The 22,315-nt window shown below is 43.7% G+C and overlaps 1 protein-coding gene across 1 annotated transcript in view; it reads right to left on the bottom strand.

The window, feature by feature from the left end:
* Positions 1-725: 725 nt before the first annotated feature.
* Positions 726-22,315, bottom strand: part of thop1 (thimet oligopeptidase 1) — a 29,971-nt gene continuing 8,381 nt past the window's right edge. The window contains exons 6-13 of the mRNA XM_052111310.1: positions 21,711-21,871; positions 21,440-21,575; positions 19,144-19,510; positions 11,985-12,186; positions 11,683-11,869; positions 11,360-11,488; positions 1,268-1,404; positions 726-1,078 (exon numbers count right to left, since the gene is read on the bottom strand). Coding sequence (XP_051967270.1) covers positions 917-1,078; positions 1,268-1,404; positions 11,360-11,488; positions 11,683-11,869; positions 11,985-12,186; positions 19,144-19,510; positions 21,440-21,575; positions 21,711-21,871 — 1,481 coding nt within the window. The 3' untranslated portion in view covers positions 726-916. The remainder of the gene's footprint in view (positions 1,079-1,267; positions 1,405-11,359; positions 11,489-11,682; positions 11,870-11,984; positions 12,187-19,143; positions 19,511-21,439; positions 21,576-21,710; positions 21,872-22,315) is intronic.

A 22,315-nucleotide genomic window follows, 5' to 3' on the forward strand; every position in this document is an offset into this window, starting at 1 on the left:
GAGATCAGTAACGCAGAGAGAGACCCGTGTTTACGACCCGCTGCCTCCCTCAGAGATCAGACCCTGGAGACCTTTAGCAGCTGCTCCATGTTTAATTAACCTAGTGTAATTGTGCAAAAACTGTTGCATTTCATATCTGATTTTATGTGCCAAAGATCACTGAAATCATTTGTCGCAATGAATTTGCTAAATTATTTTACATGACAAGTGGGCTTTGAAACAGGTTTGCTTTGCTGCTGATCTCACTCCCAGTGTAGCAGGTGATTTTATTGCACTCTTAACTAAACCTCTGCATCAGTTAATTGTTACTCTGTGTTGTTTGTTTCAGTCATGCCCCTTTAACATGCACAGATCCCAAAAGCCCTGGGAGAGATTAACCAAAGTATATGCTCACCAAGGAATCGGGCGTCAGGTTTACGCTTTGAGCTGCGATTTAAACTGAATTTGCCGCAGTCAAGATTGTGCAATACTCCTGAAACATTCTACTTAAACTGACAGATTTCTAATAGAAAGAATCACCAAAGAGATTCACCAAACAAAACCTGATGAATAAAATATGAATCGTTTCCTAGTGACCTGTTGAGAACCAAATAAGTGTTATCACATAGGTGACATAAGCCTAATGATGTTATGAGTGCATTGAAGCAGTTGCTCCTTTTTCCTGTAGGGAATTCATTATATTCTACATAAAACACTTCAGAAAAACAAAGGAGTCAACGTAGCATTTTGTTGTCTTTTTTTTTTAATTTGATACAATTTTCAATTTTAAAACAATGCTTCAAACATCCAAAACGAAAGTTCTGTGCACAGGTGCAGGGTCGGGAGAGGGTGTAATATGTGCATGAGCTTTCAGGATTTTTATAAGGAGGTATAAGTCTCTCTGAGGCTTTAACGGCTCTTCCTAATGTTCAGGCGATCAGCATGCACAGGGTGTGACAGACTCCAGCTCCACTGTCAGTCCTTTGCTTAGGAGGAACGCTTCCTGCTTGGGGTCTCTTCCCAAGAACTTCTTCAGCATGTCGACAGCATCCTCAGAACCACCGGGTTTCAGAATACACTTCCTGTAGTCCAAACCCACCTGTTCAAAAACAGAAATGTGAGAAGATATACAAAAGGTGTATTTACAAATTAACAACAACATTCAGTATCTAGTAGAAATGTATCTAAAATATCAGTACCAAATTAATTCAGGTCACAAGAGCCAGAATCATAGAATCAATCTTATTTAAAATATGTACCAGAGTGAAACATTGTATGTTAAGCCAACCTTGGGGTTCATGATGCCTTCCTGTTTGAAACGGCCAAAGAACATGTCCATGGAAAAGACTTCGCTCCACAGGTAACCGTAGTACTGAGCATCATATCCTCCTGCAAGGTGACCGAAGGTGGCCGGCATGTTTGTTCCTATAAGCAATCAAAAGAATTGAGATTGAGGAGCTGACAATGAGGGATGATTTCCAGTTAGTAGGGCTGGGCAAAATCTAAAATTAAGCAACATTGAGCATGTGAACATTGAGAATTTTAATAAATTCAATTAATTTCCATGAATCAGCTCAGATTCTGTGAATCAAAACTGTCCATTACAAAAAACTGGGGCCTGCCTTGGCATTGAAAACAGCCACAATTCTTCATGGCATGGATTACACAAGATATTGGAAAATTCCTTTGAGATTCTGGTCCATGCTTACATCATGCAATGTCTGCAAATTTATCAGCTGCAAATTCATGGTGCGAATCTCCTTTTCTACCACATCCCAAAGGTATTCTTATGGATTCAGATCTGGTGACTGGGAAGGCCATGTCAACTTTTGGTTTGTGAAATCAAGCAATATAATGCTTGAAGATGGGTAAATTGTGGCCTTGAAGGGATGCACATGGTCAGCAAAAATACTCAAATAGGCTTTCAAGCTAAGTTTGATTGGTATTGAAAGGCCCAAAGTGTGCCAAGAAAACATTCCCCACACCAATACACCACCCCCACCAATCTGGACTGTTGACAAAAGGCAGGTTAGGTCCATAGATTCATGCTGTTGCCACCAAATTCTGACCCTACCATCTGTGTGCCTCAGCAGAAATAAAATTAATCAGACCAGGCTACATTTTTCCATTCTTCAACTGTCCAATTTTGGTGAGCCAGTGCCCACTGTAGCCTCAGATTTCTGTTCTTGGTAGACAGAAGGGAAACCTGACATTGCCTTATGCTGTTGTAGCCCATCTGTCTCAAAGTGTGACATGTTGAATATTCGGAGAATCTGATACAACTGTACAGAGAGGTTAACTGAGTTACCGTAGCATTTCTGTCAGGTTGAACCTGTCTGGTCATTCTCTGTTGACCTCACTCATCAACAAGGCATTTCCGTTTGCAGAACTGCCTCTTCACTGGATGTTTTTTTTTTTTTTTTTTTGGCACCATTCTGAGTGAACTCCCATATTCCCAGGAGATCAGCGGTTACAAAAATAATCAAACCAGACCATCTGGTACCAACAATCATGCCACAGTCGAAATCACAGAGATCAAAATTTTCCCCATTCTGATGGTTGATGTGAACATTAACTGAAGCTCCTGGCCCATATCTGCATGATTTTATGCACTGCAGCCAAACAATTGGCTGATTATACAATCACAAATTAGTCAGTGTACAGGTGTTCCTATTAAAGTGCTCAGTGAGTGTGTGTGTATGTATGTATGTATGTATGTATACATATACGGCCACACACACACACACACACACACACACACACACGCACACACACACACGCACACACACACAAAATCACACAAAAGTGAGTACAGCACTCACATTTTTGTAAATATTTGATTATATCTTTTCATCAACACTGAAGAAATTACACTTTGCTACATTTTAAAGTAGTGAGTGTACAGCTTGTATAACAGTGTAAATTTGCTGTCCCCTCAAAATAACACACAGCCATTAATGTCTAACCCGCTGGCAACAAAAATGAGTACACCCCTAGGTAAAAATGTCAAAATTGGGCCCAAAGTGTCAATACTTTGTGTTGCCACCATTATTTTCCAGCACTGCTTTAACCCTCTTGGGCATGGAGTTCACCAGAGCTTCACAGGTTGCCACTGGAGTCCTCTTCCACTCCTCCATGACGACATCACAGAGCTGGTGGATGTTAGAGACCTTGTGCTCCTCCACCTTCCGTTTGAGGATGCCCCACAGATGCTCAATAGGGTTTAGGTCTGGAGACATGCTTGGCCAGTCCATCACTTTCACTCTCAGCTTCTTTAGCAAGGAAGTGGTCATCTTGGAGGTGTGTTTGGTGTCATTATCATGCTGGAATACTGCCCTGCGGCCCAGTCTCCGATGGGAGGGGATCATGCTCTGCTTCAGTATGTCACAGTACAAGTCAAGTCAAGTGGTTTTTATTGTCGTTTCAACCATATACAGTTAGTACAGTACACAGCAAAACGAGACAACGTTCCTCCAGGACCATGGTGCTACATAAAAACAACAAAGGACCAACATAGGACCACATGAGACTACACAACGAAATAAAATACCTATATAAACTACCTATATATACCTATATAAAGTGCGTGCAAACATGTGCAAAAAGTACAGGACAGTACAACAAATTACTGACAATGAACAGGACAATAGACAGTGCAGCGCCGACCAGTACTCAGTAGTGCAAAAGATGACAGTTTCTAAAAATGTAAACATAACATACTATGAGATAATGTTCTATGCACATAGCAGTTATTGAGGTAGCAGACAGTTATAAAGTGACAGTTATTAAAGTGCAACTCAGGACACGTGTGTGTCAAACCAGTCTCTGAGTATTGAGAAGTCTGATGGCTTGGGGAAGAAGCTGTTACACAGTCTGGCGTGAGGGCCCGAATGCTTCGGTACCTCTTGCCAGGCGGGAGGAGGGTAAAGAGTTTGTGTGAGGGGTGTGTGGGGTCAGTCCACAATGCTGGTTGCTTCTGTGGATACAGTGTTTTTTGTAAATGTCTTTGATGGAGGGAAGAGAGACCCCAATGATCTTCTCAGCTGTCCTCACTATCCTCTGCAGGGCTTTGCGGTCGAAGCGGTGCAAGTCCCAAACCAGGCAGTGATGCAGCTGCTCAGGATGCTCTCAATAGTCCCTCTATAGAATGTAGTGAGGATGGGGGTTGGGAGATGTGCTTTCCTCAGCCTTCGAAGAAAGTAGAGACGCTGCTGGGCTTTCTTGGTGATAGAGCTGGTGTTGAGGGACCAGGTGAGGTTCTCCGCCAGGTGAACACCAAGGAATTTGGTGCTCTTGACGATCTCCACAGAGGAGCCGTCGATGTTCAGCGGAGTGTGTTCACCTTGTGCTCTCCTAAAGTCAACAACCATCTCTTTTGTTTTGTCGACATTCAGGGACAGGTTGTTGGCTCTACACCAGTTCGTCAGCCGCTGCACCTCCTCTCTGTATGCTGACTCGTTGTTCTTGCTGATGAGACCCACCACGGTCGTGTCATCGGCGAACTTGATGATGTGATTCGAGCTGTGCATTGCTGCACAGTCGTGAGTCAGCAGAGTGAACAGCAGTGGACTGAGCACACAGCCCTGGGGGGCCCCAGTGCTCAGTGTGGTGGAGATGCTGTTCCCGATCCGGACTGACTGAGGTCTCCCAGTCAGGAAGTCCAGGATCCAGTTGCAGAGGGAGGTGTCCAGGCCCAGCAGGTTCAGCTTTCCAATCAGGTGCTGGGGAATGATTGTGTTGAATGCTGAGCTGAAATCTATGAACAGCATTCGAACGTATGAGTCCTTATTGTCTAGGTGGGTGAATGCCAGTACATGTTGGCATTCATAGTTCCCTCAATGAACTGTAGCTCCCCAGTGCCGGCAGCACTCATGCAGCCCAAGACCAGGACACTCCCACCACCATGCTTGACTGTAGGCAAGACACACTTGTCTTTGTACTCCTCCCCTGGTTTCAGCCACACACGCTTGACACCATCTGAACCAAATAAATGTATCTTAGTCTCATCAGACCACAGGACATTGTTCCAGTAATCCATGTCCTTAGTCTATTGTCTTCAGCAAACTGTTTGCAGGCTTTCTTGTGCATCAGCTTTAGAAGAGGCTTCCTTCTGGGATGACAGCCATGCAGACCAATTTGATCCAGTGTGCGGCATATGGTCTGAGCGCTGACAGGCTGACCCACCATCCCTTCAACCTCTGCAGCAATGCTGGCAGCACTCATACGTCCATTTCCCAAAGACAACCTCTGGATATGACGCTGAGCATGTGCACTCAACTTCTTTGGTCGACCATGGCGAGGTCTGTTCTGAGTGGAACCTGTCCTGTTTAACCACTGTATGGTCTTGGCCACCGTGCTACAGCTCAGTGTCAGGGTCTTGGCAATCTTCTTATAGCCTAGGCCATCTTTATGTAGAGCAACAATTCTTTTTTTCAGATCCTCAGAGAGTTCTTTGCCATGAGGTGCCATGTTGAACTTTAGTGACCAGTTTGAGGGAGTGTGAGAGCGATGACAGCAAATTTAACACACCTGCTCCCAATTCACACCTGAGATGATGCTACAAGCTTGGCACACCAATTTTTGGGCAGTTTCTCCCATTCTTCTTTGCGGGACCTCTCAAGCTCCATTAGGTTGGATGGGGAGCGTTGGTGCACAGCCATTTTCAGATCTCTCCAGAGATGTTCAATCGGGTTCAAGTCTGGGCTCTGGCTGGGCCACTCAAAGACATTCACAGAGTTGTCCTGTAGCCACTCCTTTGTTATCTTGGCTGTGCGCTTAGGGTCGTTGTCCTGTTGGAAGATGAACCTTTGCCCCAATCTGAGGTCCAGAGTGCTCTGGAGCAGGTTTTCATCAAGGATGTCTCTGTACATTGCTGCATTTATCTTTCCCTCAATTCTGACTAGTCTCCCAGTTCCTGCCACTGAAAAACATACCCACAGCATGATGCTGCAACCACCATGCTTCACTGTAGGGATGGTATTGGCCAGGTGATGAGCTGAGCCTGGTTTCCTCCAGACATGACGCTTGCCATTCAGGCCAGAGTTCAATATTTGTTTCTCAGAGTCCTTCAGGTGCCTTTTGGCAAACTCCAGGCGGGCTGTCATGTGCCTTTTACTAAGGAGTGGCTTCCGTCTGGCCACTCTACCATACAGGCCTGATTGGTGGAGTGCTGCAGAGATGGTTTTTCTTCTGGAAGGTTCTCCTCTCTCCACAGAGAAACACTGGAGCTCTGTCAGAGTGACCATCGGGTTCTTGGTCACCTCCCTGACAAAGGTCCTTCTCCCCCGATTGCTCCGTTTGGCTGGGCAGCCAGCTCTAGGAAGAGTCCTGGTGGTACCAAACTTCCATTTACGGATGATGGAGGCCACTGTGCTCATTGGGACCTTCAATGCTGCAGAAATGTTTCTGTACATTTTCCCAGATCTGTGCCTCGATACAATCCTGTCTCGGAGGTCTACAGACAATTCCTTGGACTTCATGGCTTGGTTTGTGCTCTGACATGCACCGTTAACTGTGGGACCTTATATAGACAGGTGTGTGCCTTTCCAAATCATGTCCAGTCAACTGAATTTACCACAGGTGGACTCCAATCAAGTTGTTGAAACAACTCAAGGATGATCAGTGGAAACAGGATGCACTTGAGCTCAATTTTGAGTGCTGAACAAAGGCTGTGAATACTTATGTACGTGTGATTTATTTGTTTTTTTTTATTTTTAGTAAATTTGAAAAGATTTCAAACAATCTTCTTTCAAGTCGTCATTATGGGGTATTGTTTGTAGAATTTTGAGGAAAATAATGGATTTAATACATTTTGGAATAAGGCTATAACGCTGCGAATACTTTCCGGATGCACTGTATACAAGCTGTACGGGACTGTACTATTGGTCCTGTTGTTGCACATATCGCAGGTTGCCGCCGATTTCGTCCAAAAAAGCGAATCGTCATGGTGCTGTTCAAGCTGGAAACCTCAACCAAGTAGCAGGGGAAATTTTCGGTCTTATTTATTTATTTGGGTCCCAATTAGCTTCCACAATGTGGTTGCTAGTCTTCCTGGGGCCCATAAAACTACTGAAACAAATGTACAGTTAAAATACACAAATATAATCAAGTAAGAAAGTTATAACGAGGAATTGGTTGAAAAGTGAACCTTTGAGTCTGGACCAATGGAGGAATATCATGGAGGAAATATGTGCAATGGAAAAAATGACCCATGACCTGAGACTGGAAGCACATAAATGTAAAATACGATGGTGGAAATGGACTTGTTATGTAACTCACTCAAATGTATGAAACAAATGGAAGACCTGTATTTGTAGTACCCTACTAGTTTTGTTGTTGTTGTTTTTTTTTTTTTTTTTCATTGTGAAATTTAAGAAATGCAAATAAAAAAAAAAAAGTTGGGGAAAAAAAAAAATACACAAATATAACATACATAAATAAAACATTCATATAACATTACCGCATGTATACATTTATCCACATATACACATTCACACTCATACAGCATTTGACAATATCAGTACCTATAAACAGTCACAAATTAACTGATGTAATACTATTAATTGTGATCTGTTTTAGAGTCTTTTTAAAATTACATATGTTGGATATATGCCTTGTTTTTAAATCCAATTTATTCCAAGCAGATGACGATCTAACTAATACTGTTCTTGCCATACAATTGGACCTTGCAGATGGAACCACTAACACACCTGAGCTCACCTGACGCGTAACATGTCCTAGTATAAGTATAACAGGTCTTAGTATAATGACCATCCATCGATGTGTATATGCTGTGTGCACAGCTATTAAAGAAACATTTATGCGGTGTAGTATCAGGGTTTACATATGATACATTCCTGATATTCAATAGGCTAATTTGAACAAGCATTTAAAGCATCGCCATCACAACTGCATTATTTCCTGCATATTTCTCCAGCAACTTTTAACAACCAACTGAACTTGATTGACATCTAAAATGTATTTAATGTCATAATGCAATTGACATTTTCTGAAGAAGCTCAGCAAATGCGATCTGAGGTAAAGAGGGTTAGATTTAAAATATTTAAACATTTTAAAATGTTCAAAAGCTTGTTTTCTGAAAGTGAACTCAGCATCTGAAAAATAGTTCTGATTCAAGTTTATATTCTTGAAAAAAGTGCAGAACATTCTGTGTTATTCAGCCGACTTTATTCATCTGCAGAACAGGATAAGGTTAATATAAGTTTGTGTAAAGACAGGCATGTGTATATATATATATATATATATATATATATATATATATATATATATATATATATATATATATATATATAATAGCTTTTTATATATTAACGTTTGGTACATTTATTTAATTTAATACAGGGAATTTTGCCAGCATTTTTTCAAAAGCTAAACAATAATTTAATAGAATTGGGCTTCGAGTTAAGTGTTCCAAAAAAAGCACACTGAAGCTTTTCTCCTAGTATTGTGTATTTATATTTATTTTAAAATATTATTTTTTCATTATTTTATTCAAATCATTATTATTTTGAAATGGCGTGTAAAAGCAAATTTAATAAATAAACGGATGTCTAACATGATTAAATTAAACGCAGTGGCCATTCATTTGTTCTCTGTGCACTTGTCGATGTTAACGATACAAGATGTGTGTTGTCACTCCTGGAATTGTCATGTTTGCAGATTGGATCTATACACCATTAAGATCAATCCACAATAATGTACAATAAATTGGCTTTCAAAGATGTATACCTTGTCGTCATGATTAACACAAGCTAACTATTGCGGTAAAATGTCATGTGACACTCCATTTTTGCGTTAATGCCAATTTTCTCGACAAAACATTTTTCCACAGTTTTTCGCAACATTTGAAGTATCGATATAGTTTATGCGCTAAGAGTTAAATGGGAAAATGTGAATGTTGAAACTTGTGAAATTTATGCGAAATGTAGCATTTCCATCATTTATATTTTGATGCGCTAAAATATTTTATGCAAAATATCCTTGGATGGAAACGTAGTTAGTGAAGAGCACTTTTTGCCAGTTCTGTCTGGTCCTGCGAAGGTGGGTTTGTGCCCATAGGCAACATTGTTGCCGGTGATGTCTGGTAAGGGCCTGCCTTACAACAGGCCTACAAGCCTTCAGCCCTCTCTCAGCCTATTGCGGACGGTCTGAACACTGATGGAGGGACTGTGCATTCCTGGTCTAACTTGGGCATTTGTTGTTGCCATCCTGTACCTGTCCCGCAGGTGTGATATTTGGATGTACCGATCCGGTGCAGATGTGGTTACACGTGGTCTGCCACTGCGACGATGATCAGCTGTCCTTCCTGTCTCCCTGTAGCGCTTCCTTAAGCGTCTCACAGTACGGACATTGCAATTTATTGCCCTGGCCACCTCTGCAGTCCTCATGCCTCCATGCAGCATACATAAGGCATAGGGCTGTGACAAGACACGACACGAGATTGGGTTCACGAGAACGAGACAAGACGAGATTTTTACACAATTTTTAAGAAATCCTCAATGATGAAATATATGAATGGAAAATAGTCTTTTATTCAACTGAAAATCACAAAATGCAAAACAATTTAGGTGCATTTTGAAATCAACTTGTAATGAATGTTATTTTACTTCTATTTTAATGAATTATATGCATTAAAGGACATGCAAACACTGCAAAATGTTTTGCTATAAACTCTACCGACTGGCTTCTCCCCTGTACGACTTCACATGAGAAATCTAACTCCTTTCCACAAATTGAACATAAAAAAAATAACAGTATAAATAAAATAAATACATAAATAACAGAAATAACACTTTAAATGCAAACAGTAAGTGTATCCATAATCAAAGTACTGCTCTCTCAAAACTACAAGTGCAAACAGAAACAAATTTTTTCTTCAAGCATGAAAAAGAGATAAATTAACTACACAGAACAGCCTAAGATATGGTCATGTTCTTTTTCAAGAATATAAGCATGTCGACGGTTCCAGTGTGCGGAGGAGTTGCCGAAATCCCAGATTTTCCACCACAGAAAATGGCCTCATATCAGCTGCAATGAAAACGACGATGTCTCTCGTTATTGCCGTGGCTCTTGCACTTGACGGTGGAAGAGATGCAAAGGCATTTAGAGTTGTTTGCCCTTTTAATGTTTTCGTCACAGGTGCAGCAGAGCTGTAGTAGAGAGCTGTGGTGGTTCTGTATGCGTTTTTGCATAGTGCTCGTGTTAGCCGCGGTGTACGGCATTATTTTCTTACAATGTTTACATATTGTGTTCCTCTTGTCTGTCACTCTTTCGCCATTTCTTATTTCCGGAGGAAAACCAAAATGTTGCCACACAAATGATTTAAAAGTGGCAGGGGCATCTTCAATACTAAGTTCACCCTCACACTCCATCACGCCATCACAACAATCGTAACACGAGATCTCGTCACACCCTTAATAAGGCACATTCACACAGATGAGCAGCGACCCTGGGCATCTTTCTTTTAATGTTTTTCCAGAGTCAGAAGAAAGGTCTCTTTAGTGTCCCAAGTTTTTATAACCGTGATCTTCATTGCCTTCCGTCTGCAAGCTGTTAGTGTCTTAACGACCGTACCACAGGTGTATGTTCATTAATTGTTCATGGTTCATTGAACAAGCATGGAAAACATTGTTTAAACCCTTTACAATTAAGATCTGTAAAGTTATTTGGATTTTTACAAAATTATCTTTAAAATACAGTGTCCTGAAAAAGGGACACTTTTTTTTTTTTTGCAGAGTTATACAGTATATAACTGTTATATTTTAGCATCTTCAAAGTAGTCACCCTTTGCCTAGAATTTGCAGACATGTACGCTTGACATTTTCTCAAACAACTTCTTGAGGTATCACTCTGTGATGCTTTTTAAACAGTATTGAAGGAGTTCGCATCTATGTTGGCCACTTATTGCCTGCTTTTCTTTATTAATATGGTCCAAGTCATCAATTTCAAAAAAATTTTTTTTTTATTACATTTTAGTTTTATAATAAAATAAATTAATATGGTGGCACAATTATATTTTTGTCTACAAAACTAATTTCAAACATTTAAGCATACGCCTTCAGATCAAAAGATTTTTAAGATCATGAGAAACATTTCAGATATATTTCGATTTCAGATTGTATTTTGACATTCGCTAACAAAAATCCATGCAAGTCCAGTTAAAATATCGAACAGTTCACTAACAGATGTGGTGTAATAGAATTCCATTTATTGTGCTAAATGTGACTAATTATGTTATTTTTCGATTCATTTTGTAAGACTGTTTATGAGAAAGAGTTTTTCCAAAAAAAAATTATCAGACAACAACGATATGTTATATCTAATTATTGCACATCCAATCTAGATCAAAATCAAATTTTACCTGATGAAGCAGGGATTCCCAGGATGTCCAGGCAGAGTTTAGCATACTCCTCAGCTGGGTCAACCCCACCCTTAGTGTGCAAAGCCTGGTCCACCTTAGCCAGAACAATCTGCCTCAAGTTAAACAACCCTGATGTACAGGAAGGAAATAAATATATCATGAAGTAAGATTTTTAAATGTATCTAGAGTTTTATTTGAAATGTATGAAAACTGGAGCAAATGTCTAATTCAATTCAAGTGTAATTCAAATTCTTCTAACTAGAATGTAATCAGTACCAGGTGTATGTCAAAATGACCACTGTCTGTTCTGTCTTTCTGGTTACCCGTGTTAGCGAGTCTGGACTTCATGAGCTTGTCCAGAAGCTCCTCTGGAATGGCGTTTCCTGTTTTGTAGTGTTTGGACATGCGCTGCAGTGGCTCCCTCTCCCAGACCCAGTTCTCCAACATCTGAGATGGAGCCTCCACGAAATCCCGCTCCACATGAGTCCCGCTGAACATAGCAAAGTCAGTCTGAACAAACAAAAGTACATCCATATTTTTGAACAAACTGTAAATTGTTGCAATACAGTGTAAATAATACCCAATATATGTTTGGATATGTGACTTTGAAGGACTTCATTCGGACCTGGGCACAGAGCTGGTGCATCACATGTCCAAATTCATGGAAGTATGTTTCCACCTCATCGTGCTGCAGCAGAGACGGAGCATCAGCAGTGGGCTTGCTGAAATTAGCCACCATGGCAGCCACAGCCATTTGCCTGGTTCCATCCGGAAGCAAACAGCCCGGTTGCAGGCCAAAGCATGCTGCATGGCCGTACTTTCCCTCCCTAAAAGGAATAATGGAGAATTAACCTTTAATTTAGCTCAGTGGTCCACAGCTGCTGGGTTGCAGGTCTCTTTGAGAAGGTTACGGATAATAAAATCCAACTAACCATATAATAATGCACTGCTAATGAAATAGAGAGGAGAAAACACTTCCCATATCTTTTATTGTTTTCCTCCAAGGCCATGCAGCCAATCAAACTCTGTCATTTTGGAAAAATTCATCAGTCGCTTGGTAGAAGCAAGCCAAATTAGGCAGATGCCAACAAAGACAATTTGCTTGACAGCCCCTCATCCTCAAATCAAGAACCAGAACCCAGACTACATGAAATGTGGATTCACTTGTGAGTACCAAGGCAATAATTCAAAGTCTTGTGGGTGCCACAAACTATGATTATCCATGGTTTGTGCCAACCACAGTGCTGTGAATTATTGGCTTTATAGATTTCAAGAGACATTTAGAAACCAAAATATCAGTGTGAAACGGACCAAGGAAGGGACGGAAACAGGCGTCAGCTTAAGGGGTAAGCTTTATTTTCTCAGCTTAATTTATGTATATATACAGTGAGGAAAATAAGTATTTGAACACCCTGCTATTTTGCAAGTTCTCCCACTTGGAAATCATGGAGGGGTCTGAAATTGTCATCGTAGGTGCATGTCCACTGTGAGAGACATAATCTAAAAAAAAAAATCCAGAAATCACAATGTATGATTTTTTAACTATTTATTTGTATGATACAGCTGCAAATAAGTATTTGAACACCTGAGAAAATCAATGTTAATATTTGGTACAGTAGCCTTTGTTTGCAATTACAGAGGTCAAACGTTTCCTGTAGTTTTTCACCAGGTTTGCACACACTGCAGGAGGGATTTTGGCCCACTCCTCCACACAGATCTTCTCTAGATCAGTAAGGTTTCTGGGCTGTCACTGAGAAACACGGAGTTTGAGCTCCCTCCAAAGATTCTCTATTGGGTTTAGGTCTGGAGACTGGCTAGGCCATGCCAGGACCTTGATATGCTTCTTACAGAGCCACTCCTTGGTTATCCTGGCTGTGTGCTTCGGGTCATTGTCATGTTGGAAGACCCAGCCTCGACCCATCTTCAATGCTCTAACTGAGGGAAGGAGGTTGTTCCCCAAAATCTCGCAATACATGGCCCCGGTCATCCTCTCCTTAATACAGTGCAGTCAGCCCTGTCCCATGTGCAGAAAAACACCCCCAAAGCATGATGCTACCACCCCCATGCTTCACAGTAGGGATGGTGTTCTTGGGATGTACTCATCATTCTTCTTCCTCCAAACACGTTTAGTGGAATTATGACCAAAAAGTTCTATTTTGGTCTCATCTGACCACATGACTTTCTCCCATGACTCCTCTGGATCATCCAAATGGTCATTGGCAAACTTAAGACGGCCTTGACATGTGCTGGTTTAAGCAGGGGAACCTTCCGTGCCATGCATGATTTCAAACCATGACGTCTTAGTGTATTACCAACAGTAACCTTGGAAACGGTGGTCCCAGCTCTTTTCAGGTCATTGACCAGCTCCTCCCGTGTAGTTCTGGGCTGATTTCTCACCTTTCTTAGGATCATTGAGACCCCACGAGGTGAGATCTTGCATGGAGCCCCAGTCCGAGGGAGATTGACAGTCATGTTTAGCTTCTTCCATTTTCTAATGATTGCTCCAACAGTGGACCTTTTTTCACCAAGCTGCTTGGCAATTTCCCGTAGTCCTTTCCAGCCTTGTGGAGGTGTACAATTTTGTCTCTAGTGTCTTTGGACAGCTCTTTGGTCTTGGCCATGTTAGTAGTTGGATTCTTACTGATAGTATGGGGTGGACAGGTGTCTTTATGCAGCTAACGACCTCAAACAGGTGCATCTAATTTAGGATAATAAATGGAGTGGAGGTGGACATTTTAAAGGCAGACTAACAGGTCTTTGAGGGTCAGAATTCTAGCTGATAGACAGGTGTTCAAATACTTATTTGCAGCTGTATCATACAAATAAATTGTTAAAAAAATCATACATTGTGATTTCTGGATTTTTTTTTTTTAGATTATGTCTCTCACAGTGGACATGCACCTACGATGACAATTTCAGACCCCTCCATGATTTCCAAGTGGGAGAACTTGCAAAATAGCAGGGTGTTCAAATACTTATTTTCCTCACTGTATATATGTCTGTGACACACAAGTATTCTTGGCCTTGTTGTCGGGCTCTCTCCCGAAGCTCTGTGGCTGCTGGCTTTTATCCGCTCTCCTCACGCTACTGCAATTAGACACAGGTGTTAGGCTTAATTTAGCTCAGGTGTAAGCGCCCTTACCGCTTTTCTCTCCCGGACGGGCGCTTGACCACGCCCCCGCTGCCACATACCCCCACCGCCCGACTCAGGCCGGGGCGCCATCCGCCCTGCCTACCACTCCCCCCCCATTTCTGGAGAGGAAGTCAGCGGCAGCCATCTGCACCCCCGGTCTGTGGACCACCTTGAACTTAAAAGGCTGGAGTGCCAGATACCAACGGGTGATCCGGGCGTTAGTATCTTTCATGCGGTGGAGCCACTGCAGTGGGGCATGATCCGAGCAGAGGGTTAAGGCCCGCCCCAGCAGGTAGTAACGGAGAGTGAGGACCGCCCACTTGATGGCCAGACCCTCCTTCTCTACGGTGCTGTACTTGGTCTCCCTCAAGGAGAGCTTCCGGCTAATGTACAGCACCGGGTGCTCCTCTCCCTCCACCACCTGCGAGAGTACGGCCCCCAGCCCTCTGTCTGAAGCGTCCGTCTGTAATACAAAGGGGAGAGAGAAGTTAGGTGTATGCAAAAGCGGCCCCCCACAAAGTGCAGCTTTAATCTGTGTAAACGCCTGTTGGCACTGCTCCGACCATTGGACCGGATCTGGAGCCCCCTTTTTAGTGAGGTCAGTCAGCGGGCTGGTGACATCCGAATAATTAGGCACAAAAAGTCTGTAATAGCCAGCCAGCCCCAGGAACTGCCTCACCCCCTTTTTGGTCTTGGGTCTAGGGCAAGTCGCAATCGCCGCGGTCTTATCAATTTGGGGACGCACCTGGCCATGACCCAAGTGGAACCCCAGATACTGTACCTCCACACGCCCAATCACGCACTTCTTAGGGTTTGCTGTGAGCCCCGCCCGCCGCAGCGATCTCAGGACGGCCCTCAGATGTTGCATGTGCTGCTGCCAATCATTGCTATAAATGATAATATCATCTAAATAGGCAGCGGCATACGCGGTGTGAGGTCTGAGGATCCGATCCATCAGTTGCTGAAACGTAGCCGGGGCCCCAAACAAACCGAAAGGAAGCGTCACAAATTGGTGTAATCCAAACGGCGTCGTGAAGGCTGTTTTCTCACGGGACATTGGTGTCAAGGGGATCTGCCAATAACCCTTTGTTAAATCCAAGGTCGAATAAAAATAGAGGAGAAAACACGTCTGCAAATTCCATTTGTAAATCGGAAACCTCTGTGAGTTGACGCGGTGAGAAGTGGTCTCCACAAGTAACCGGGGTGTTGAGATTGCGAGCTTTGTTTACCTCCGGTCCGAGCTCCGCCCTCTCTGGAACTACCGTGGCCAACGTCACAGAGGCCGCCTCTTCTCTCCACAATTTCAGGAGGTTGAGGTGATATATTTGCCGCGCGCCCCCTCTATTGGTACGTTTAACCTCATAATCGAGATCCCCAACTCGTCGTGTGACCTCAAAGGGTCCTTGCCACTTGGCGAGTAATTTAGAGCTCGATGTTGGGAGCAATACAAGTACCTTATCTCCTGGTGCAAATTCCCGTAGCCGAGCACCCCTGTCATACAGCCGGCGTTGGCGTTCTTGAGCCTGGAGCAAATTTTCCTGTGTTAGTCGCCCCAATGTGTGGAGTTTTGCTCTAAGATCAAGAACGTACTGAATTTCGTTTTTGCTATTAGAAGGTCCCTCCTCCCAAGCTGCGCGGATGACGTCGAGGACCCCGCGTGAGCGTCGCCCGTACAGCAGCTCAAACGGGGAGAACCCTGTGGAGGCTTGTGGGACCTCTCGTACTGCAAACAACAGGGGGTCCCAGCCACTTATCCCAATTTCTAGCGTCATCGTGTACGAATTTACGAATCATGTTCTTGAGCGTTTTATTAAACCGTTCCACTAGGCCATCAGTCTGCGGATGGTAAACGCTAGTGCGAATCGATTTAATGCCCAAGAGCTCGTAAAGTTCGCGGAGTGTTCGTGACATAAAAGTCGTGCCTTGATCGGTGAGGATTTCTTTCGGAATCCCCACCCGGGAGATTATCTTGAAGAGTGCCCCTGCAACACTACGTGCGGAGATGTTGCTCAGTGGCACTGCTTCCGGATATCGCGTCGCGTAATCCACTAGGATTAACACGAAGCGATGCCCGCGTGCTGTCCGTTCTAATGGCCCGACGAGGTCCATCCCAATTCTTTCGAAGGGGACCTCGATCAATGGTAGAGGGCGCAATTGCGCTTTTGGGGTGGCCGGTGGGTTTACCAGCTGACATACACGGCAGGCCGCACACCACCTGCGGACGTCACCGCCAATGCCCGGCCAATAGAAACGGGCTATTAGACGGAGAAGTGTTTTTCGTTCCCCTAGGTGACCGGCCATAGGATTATAGTGAGCCGCCTGGAAAACCATTTCCCGGCGGCTCTGTGGAATCAATAATTGTATCACTTCCTCGTTTGTTTGAGCGTCCTGCGTCACTCTATATAGCCGATCTTTAATCAAGGCAAAATATGGGTATGAAATGGCGATGCCCGGCCGAAGCTGTTGACCATCAATTACTCTCACTTGGTCAAGAGCATGTTTAAGGGTTTCGTCCCGCGACTGCTCCAGAGGGAAGTCCCCCCCAGGGAATTCCCTGAGAGGAGGGGTGGCCACCTCGCCCCCTCCCTCGTCACTCAGAGCAGCCGAGGACGGCCCCGGCTCCGCCTCCACTGCCAAAGCATCGCACACCGCGCACCTCTTTATGCAGGACCCATCCGCGCAAATACCCTCTAAAATATCTTTAAAACTCAGCCAATCAGTACCCAAGATTAGCGGATGTGTGAGGCGGGAACTAACCGCGGCCTCCACACTATGGTTTCTTCCCCTAAATTTAATTGCCAAAGTCACCATGGGATACTTGTGAACATCCCCATGCACACACCTCATCCTCACCAGTTTAGCTAAACCCAAAGCCCCGGGTTGAACCAAGCGTTGGTGGATGGTGGTCTGATTGCAGCCGGTATCCAGCAAAGCTTGGTAAATACCCCCCCTGATCCTTACCGGAATCCGGTATGCTCCAGCCCGATAGGGGGCAGCCTGCGGGACGTCGGAGACCCGCACCACCGTCCCCACCTCCATCAGCGGACACTGATCCCGGAAGTGGTCCGGGTCTCCGCACCTCCAACAGGCCGGCCCAAGCGTTGCGGCCGCACTTGTGCTGGCGGGCACCCCCACCTGAGGAGGAGAGCGGCTGAATGACGGGGAATGGGAGGGTACATTCTCCCAAGGCCGGGAAGCTGGTCTCTGGAACCCTCCACGCCTGCGCAGGGCAGGAACGGGCCCTGGGGAGAGAACGAGGGAGAGAACATAGGGGAGGGGGAGAGGGCAGGGGCAGACACAAGGGAAGGGGAAAGAGAGAGAGAAGAAGAGGGCTCGTCCGCCCTCGAGATCGCCGCCAAATGGTCCTCCGCAAGCTGGACAGCTGCCTCCAGCGACGCCGGGCGGTGGCACTGGACCCACTCCGCCGCTCTCCTGGGCAGCCGTTGCGCGAATTGCTCCAGCACAACCTGATCGATGACTCCCTCGACGTTGCGGTCCCCCGCGAGCAGCCACCGCCGACAGGCGTCCCGGAGCCGTTGAGCAAACACGAACGGGCGATCGGACTTCTCTAGCTTCATGCTCCGGAAGAGCTGGCGATTCTCTTCCGGGCTCCGACCGACCCGTTGCAGAATGGCCCTCTTCAGGTCAGAGTAAGCCAGGAGGTTTGTCGCCGGCAGTTGTTGTGCCGCAAGTTGGGCTTCCCCGGACAGGAGAGGAATTAGGCGGGCTGCCCACTGTTCGGGCGGCCAGCCCCAGATTTCTGCCGTCCGCTCGAACAAGTCGAGGAAGGCCTCAGGATCATCTGCTGCCCCCATCTTCTGTAACGTGGGCGGGGGTAGCGTAGCGTGGGTGTCCGGGGTCGCGGCTGGGGCCGACGCAGTCTCCTGGCTGAGGAGGCTCCGGATAGCGAGTCGGTCCTCTGCCTGAGCCCGCATGATCTCGAAAAAACTTCGATCTTGATCCTGCCGGAGCTCAAGCAGGGATTGTTGGTGGCCTTGATGGAGAGTAGCGAGGGACTGGAGGACTTCCGCCAGCTGGGAGGACTCCATGGGGTGTTCCATAACTTGGGAAAAAAAAGGTGTTCCTTCTATTCCCGGGTTTCGGCACCAGTGTGAAACGGACCAAGGAAGGGACGGAAACAGGCGTCAGCTTAAGGGGTAAGCTTTATTTTTGTATATGTATATATATATATATATATATATATATATATATATATATAATGTCTGTGACACAAGTATTCTTGGCCTTGTTGTCGGGCTCTCTCCCATAGCTCTGTGGCTGCTGGCTTTTATCCGCTCTCCTCACGCTACTGCAATTAGACACAGGTGTTAGGCTTAATTTAGCTCAGGTGTAAGCGCCCTTACCGCTTTTCTCTCCCGGACGGGCGCTTGACCACGCCCCCGCTGCCACAATCAGTATATGTCACTTAATGTAATTTTGCATATTGCTGGAATTATGCAGTTCGTGGTTATATTAATATATTTGTACAATGAACAATTATGAATAGTGGTGGGTTGCAACTTGATGTCCAATGTAAAATCTGGAACCTGAAACAAAACCAGTTGAGAACCACTGATTTAGCTGACATGCCACTAAATCTATTCACTAATTGGGTTCTAAGCCACAAAAATCACAGACACTGATTGCTTACCTGGGGAAAAGATCCAGATAAAACTGGCCCACCACATGGCCTGAGGTGCGGTCTTTAACGCTGTACAGCGTCACATCATCGTGCCAGACAGGAGCACCTTCTACCAGCTCAAAGGTAAGATTGAGCAACTCCTGATAGATGTCCAGCAGGCCTTGGGTCACAACCTCCATGGGAAAATACTCCTTCAACTGGTTCTGATCCACCGAATACTGGGTCTCTTCCACCTGGGTCATGTAGTAGCGCGTGTCCCAGGCGTGCAAATCTCCACTGAAGGGCAGGTTCCTCTTTTGGCACTCCTGTTCTTTTAGCTTTAGGATCACGGCTCTCTCCTCCTCACCCAGGGGCTTCAGCTTATGGGCCAGATCGTCTATAAGGTGCAGGGGTGGAATGGAAATAAAGGGTTAAAGATTTTAGGCTGCAAATAGGACTGGGTGATATAATTAAAATGACTACAAAAATCTCAATATTTATATATTAGCTTTGACCAGCCTGACCAGTAGATGGCGATATAAATGAATGCAAATCTACAAAATCAAAAGGAAGAAAAACAATGAGGTGAAAGTTGTTAAAAACTTAAAAACTGTTGTAAAAAAAGGACTTAAATACTGATCTGTAAATATTGACCCACACCTATTAAATCACTTCTTAAGATATGGATTTAACAACCGGAGTCCTATGGATTACTTTTATGCTGCCTTTTTATGCTTTTTGGAGCTTCTTAAATTCTGGTCACCATTCACTTGCACTGTGTGGACTTGCAGAGCTGAGATATTCTTCAAAAAAATCTTCACTTGTGTTCAGCAGAATAAAGAAAGTCACATCTGGGATGGCATGAGGGTGAGTAAATGGTGAGAGAATTTTCCTTTTTGAGTGAACAATTTCTTTAATATATACAAACACACCACACGATTCACTGAAACAGATAGCTTCAACTAATTTGGATGTAAATTAATTGAACTCAACTTACCAAATCTAATGTTTTCTTTGCCAATTAATTTTTTTATAAAAAGACACTATTAAAACATTTGTCTTAAAAGGTGCAGTCAGTCATTTTTGTTAGTCCTAAAGAAATAAATAGTAAATTTGAAACAGGTATAAAATCATGACCACTCAAGTAAGATGAAGACTCCAGTCTTATCAGTAACCTTATAAAAAGATGTTTTATTCTATATGGAGAGGGTCCTCTCATGGGGACTGTCATGTTAGTATCACATGACCATCTGATTACTGCTTGCTTAATCTCAGTCACCACCATTTTATTGGATAATTTTACTCATAGATTAGACTGTGATAAGTACATTGCTACTTTGACAATGGTAACTGAAAGCTATTGTGTTTGAATGATGCTGCATCTCCACTAGATGTCAGTGTAAGTCCAAGACAACATAAAAACTAAAATTACTGAGTGAACCTTTACCACTCTCAGACACAAGACAAGGAAGGATTGCAAAACAAATCTAACAAAGTCTTTCCAAAAAGTAATGGCTAAATATAAAATTCATTAAGGTTATTGCAATACAATGTTGCTTAACTTAATTCTAATAATCAGCATATTCAATACATTTCCCAGCCCTAGTTGGAACAAGTAAATGAACACTCATTCATTTGTAGGAAGGCCCACACTGTATCGGCAACTGCAAAATTCCACAGCAGATTTTCAAATTTTTTTAATGCTAGTCACAAAACATGCCCTGCCTCTTGTTTATTATGTTTATTTATTGTTTGAAATATATTACAATTGCATTATAACAGAGTTTGCATGGCATTTGCCTGTGAGAATTAAATAAATAATTCGATTTGATGTGGGTCTACTAGTTAGTTTTGCCTGTTTTTCTTAAAGGGATAGTTCACCCAAAAATGAAAATTCTCTCATCAGTTACTCCTGATGTGTATGACTGACTTTCTTCAGCAGAAAACAACAAAGATTTTTAGAAGAATATTTCAGCTCTGCAGGTCCATACAATGCAAGTTAATAGTGACCAGATATTTGTAGCTCCAAAAAATCAGAAAAGGAACAAAACTAATCCATAAGACTCCAGTGGTTAAATTCATATCTTCAGAAGTGATATAATAGGTGTGTGTGAGCAACAGATCAATATTTTAGTCGGATCCATTCACTTGCATTGTATGGACCTACAGAGCTGAGATGTTTTTCTAAAATTCTTTGTGTTCTGCTGAAGAAAGTCATACGCCACTGGGATTGGATGAGTGTGAGAAAATGATGAGAGAATTTTCAACTATCCCTTTAAATCTCCATTCTTGTGCATTTTCACGTGAAGATCAAAGAAGTCATTACCAAGGAAAGTTGAGACCTTCTTTGAGGTCTTGGCCATGTTCATCTCCAGCACAAAGTCAGCATGCGTGCTGAAGCCCAGTATACTGCTCTTCTGAGAGCGCAGCTCTACCAGCTCCTTCAGGATAGCAGAGTTCTCCTGCCACACAATAACATCAAGATAAAGTATTCATTTTCGATAGTGCCTATGCAAAGGCAACTAAAGCATCCACACAGTGTTATGGTATAATGTCCTTGTGCTGTTTACAGAGAGGTGATTTCTGGGATGTCTGACCTCTTTACAGCGCGAGTTGAAAGCCTCCTCTAATTTCTTTCGTGTCTCGGGGATGAAACATTTCTTCATGGTTGGGAAATAATGAGGGTACTTGAGAGTGAGCTTCAGTTTTCCGGACTCGTCCTTCTCAAGAGAGTTAAGAAAATCCTCAGGCAGTCCTCCTAAAAACAAAATTTACACCAGTCACATCTTATCAAAATTACAGGTAATTTTAATTTCTAAAAATCATTGTGGCATTTTACAGTTTTTTTTGGTAGCGAAAAATTTTGCTTTCATCTCAGTTATATAAAACTGATTGAATTTAGTTTAAACTAATGGGGAAAAATGCCAATAAACACAACAATAGGGGGGAATGGGTAGCTCAGCGAGTGAAGATGCTGAATACCAGCCCTGGAGTACTGAGTTCGAATCCAGGGCGTGCCGAGTGACTCCAGCCAGGTCTACTAAGCAACCAAATTGGCCCGGTTGCTAGGGAGGGTAGAGTCACATTGGGTAACCTCCTCATAGTCCCTATAATGTGTTTCTCGCTCTCGGTGGATAATAGCATGAAGCCTCCACATGCACTATGTCTCCACGGTAACTCGCTCAAGGCACGTGATAAAATG

This window comes from Xyrauchen texanus, chromosome 39, assembly GCF_025860055.1.
Source record: "Xyrauchen texanus isolate HMW12.3.18 chromosome 39, RBS_HiC_50CHRs, whole genome shotgun sequence".
NCBI lineage: Eukaryota > Metazoa > Chordata > Actinopteri > Cypriniformes > Catostomidae > Xyrauchen > Xyrauchen texanus.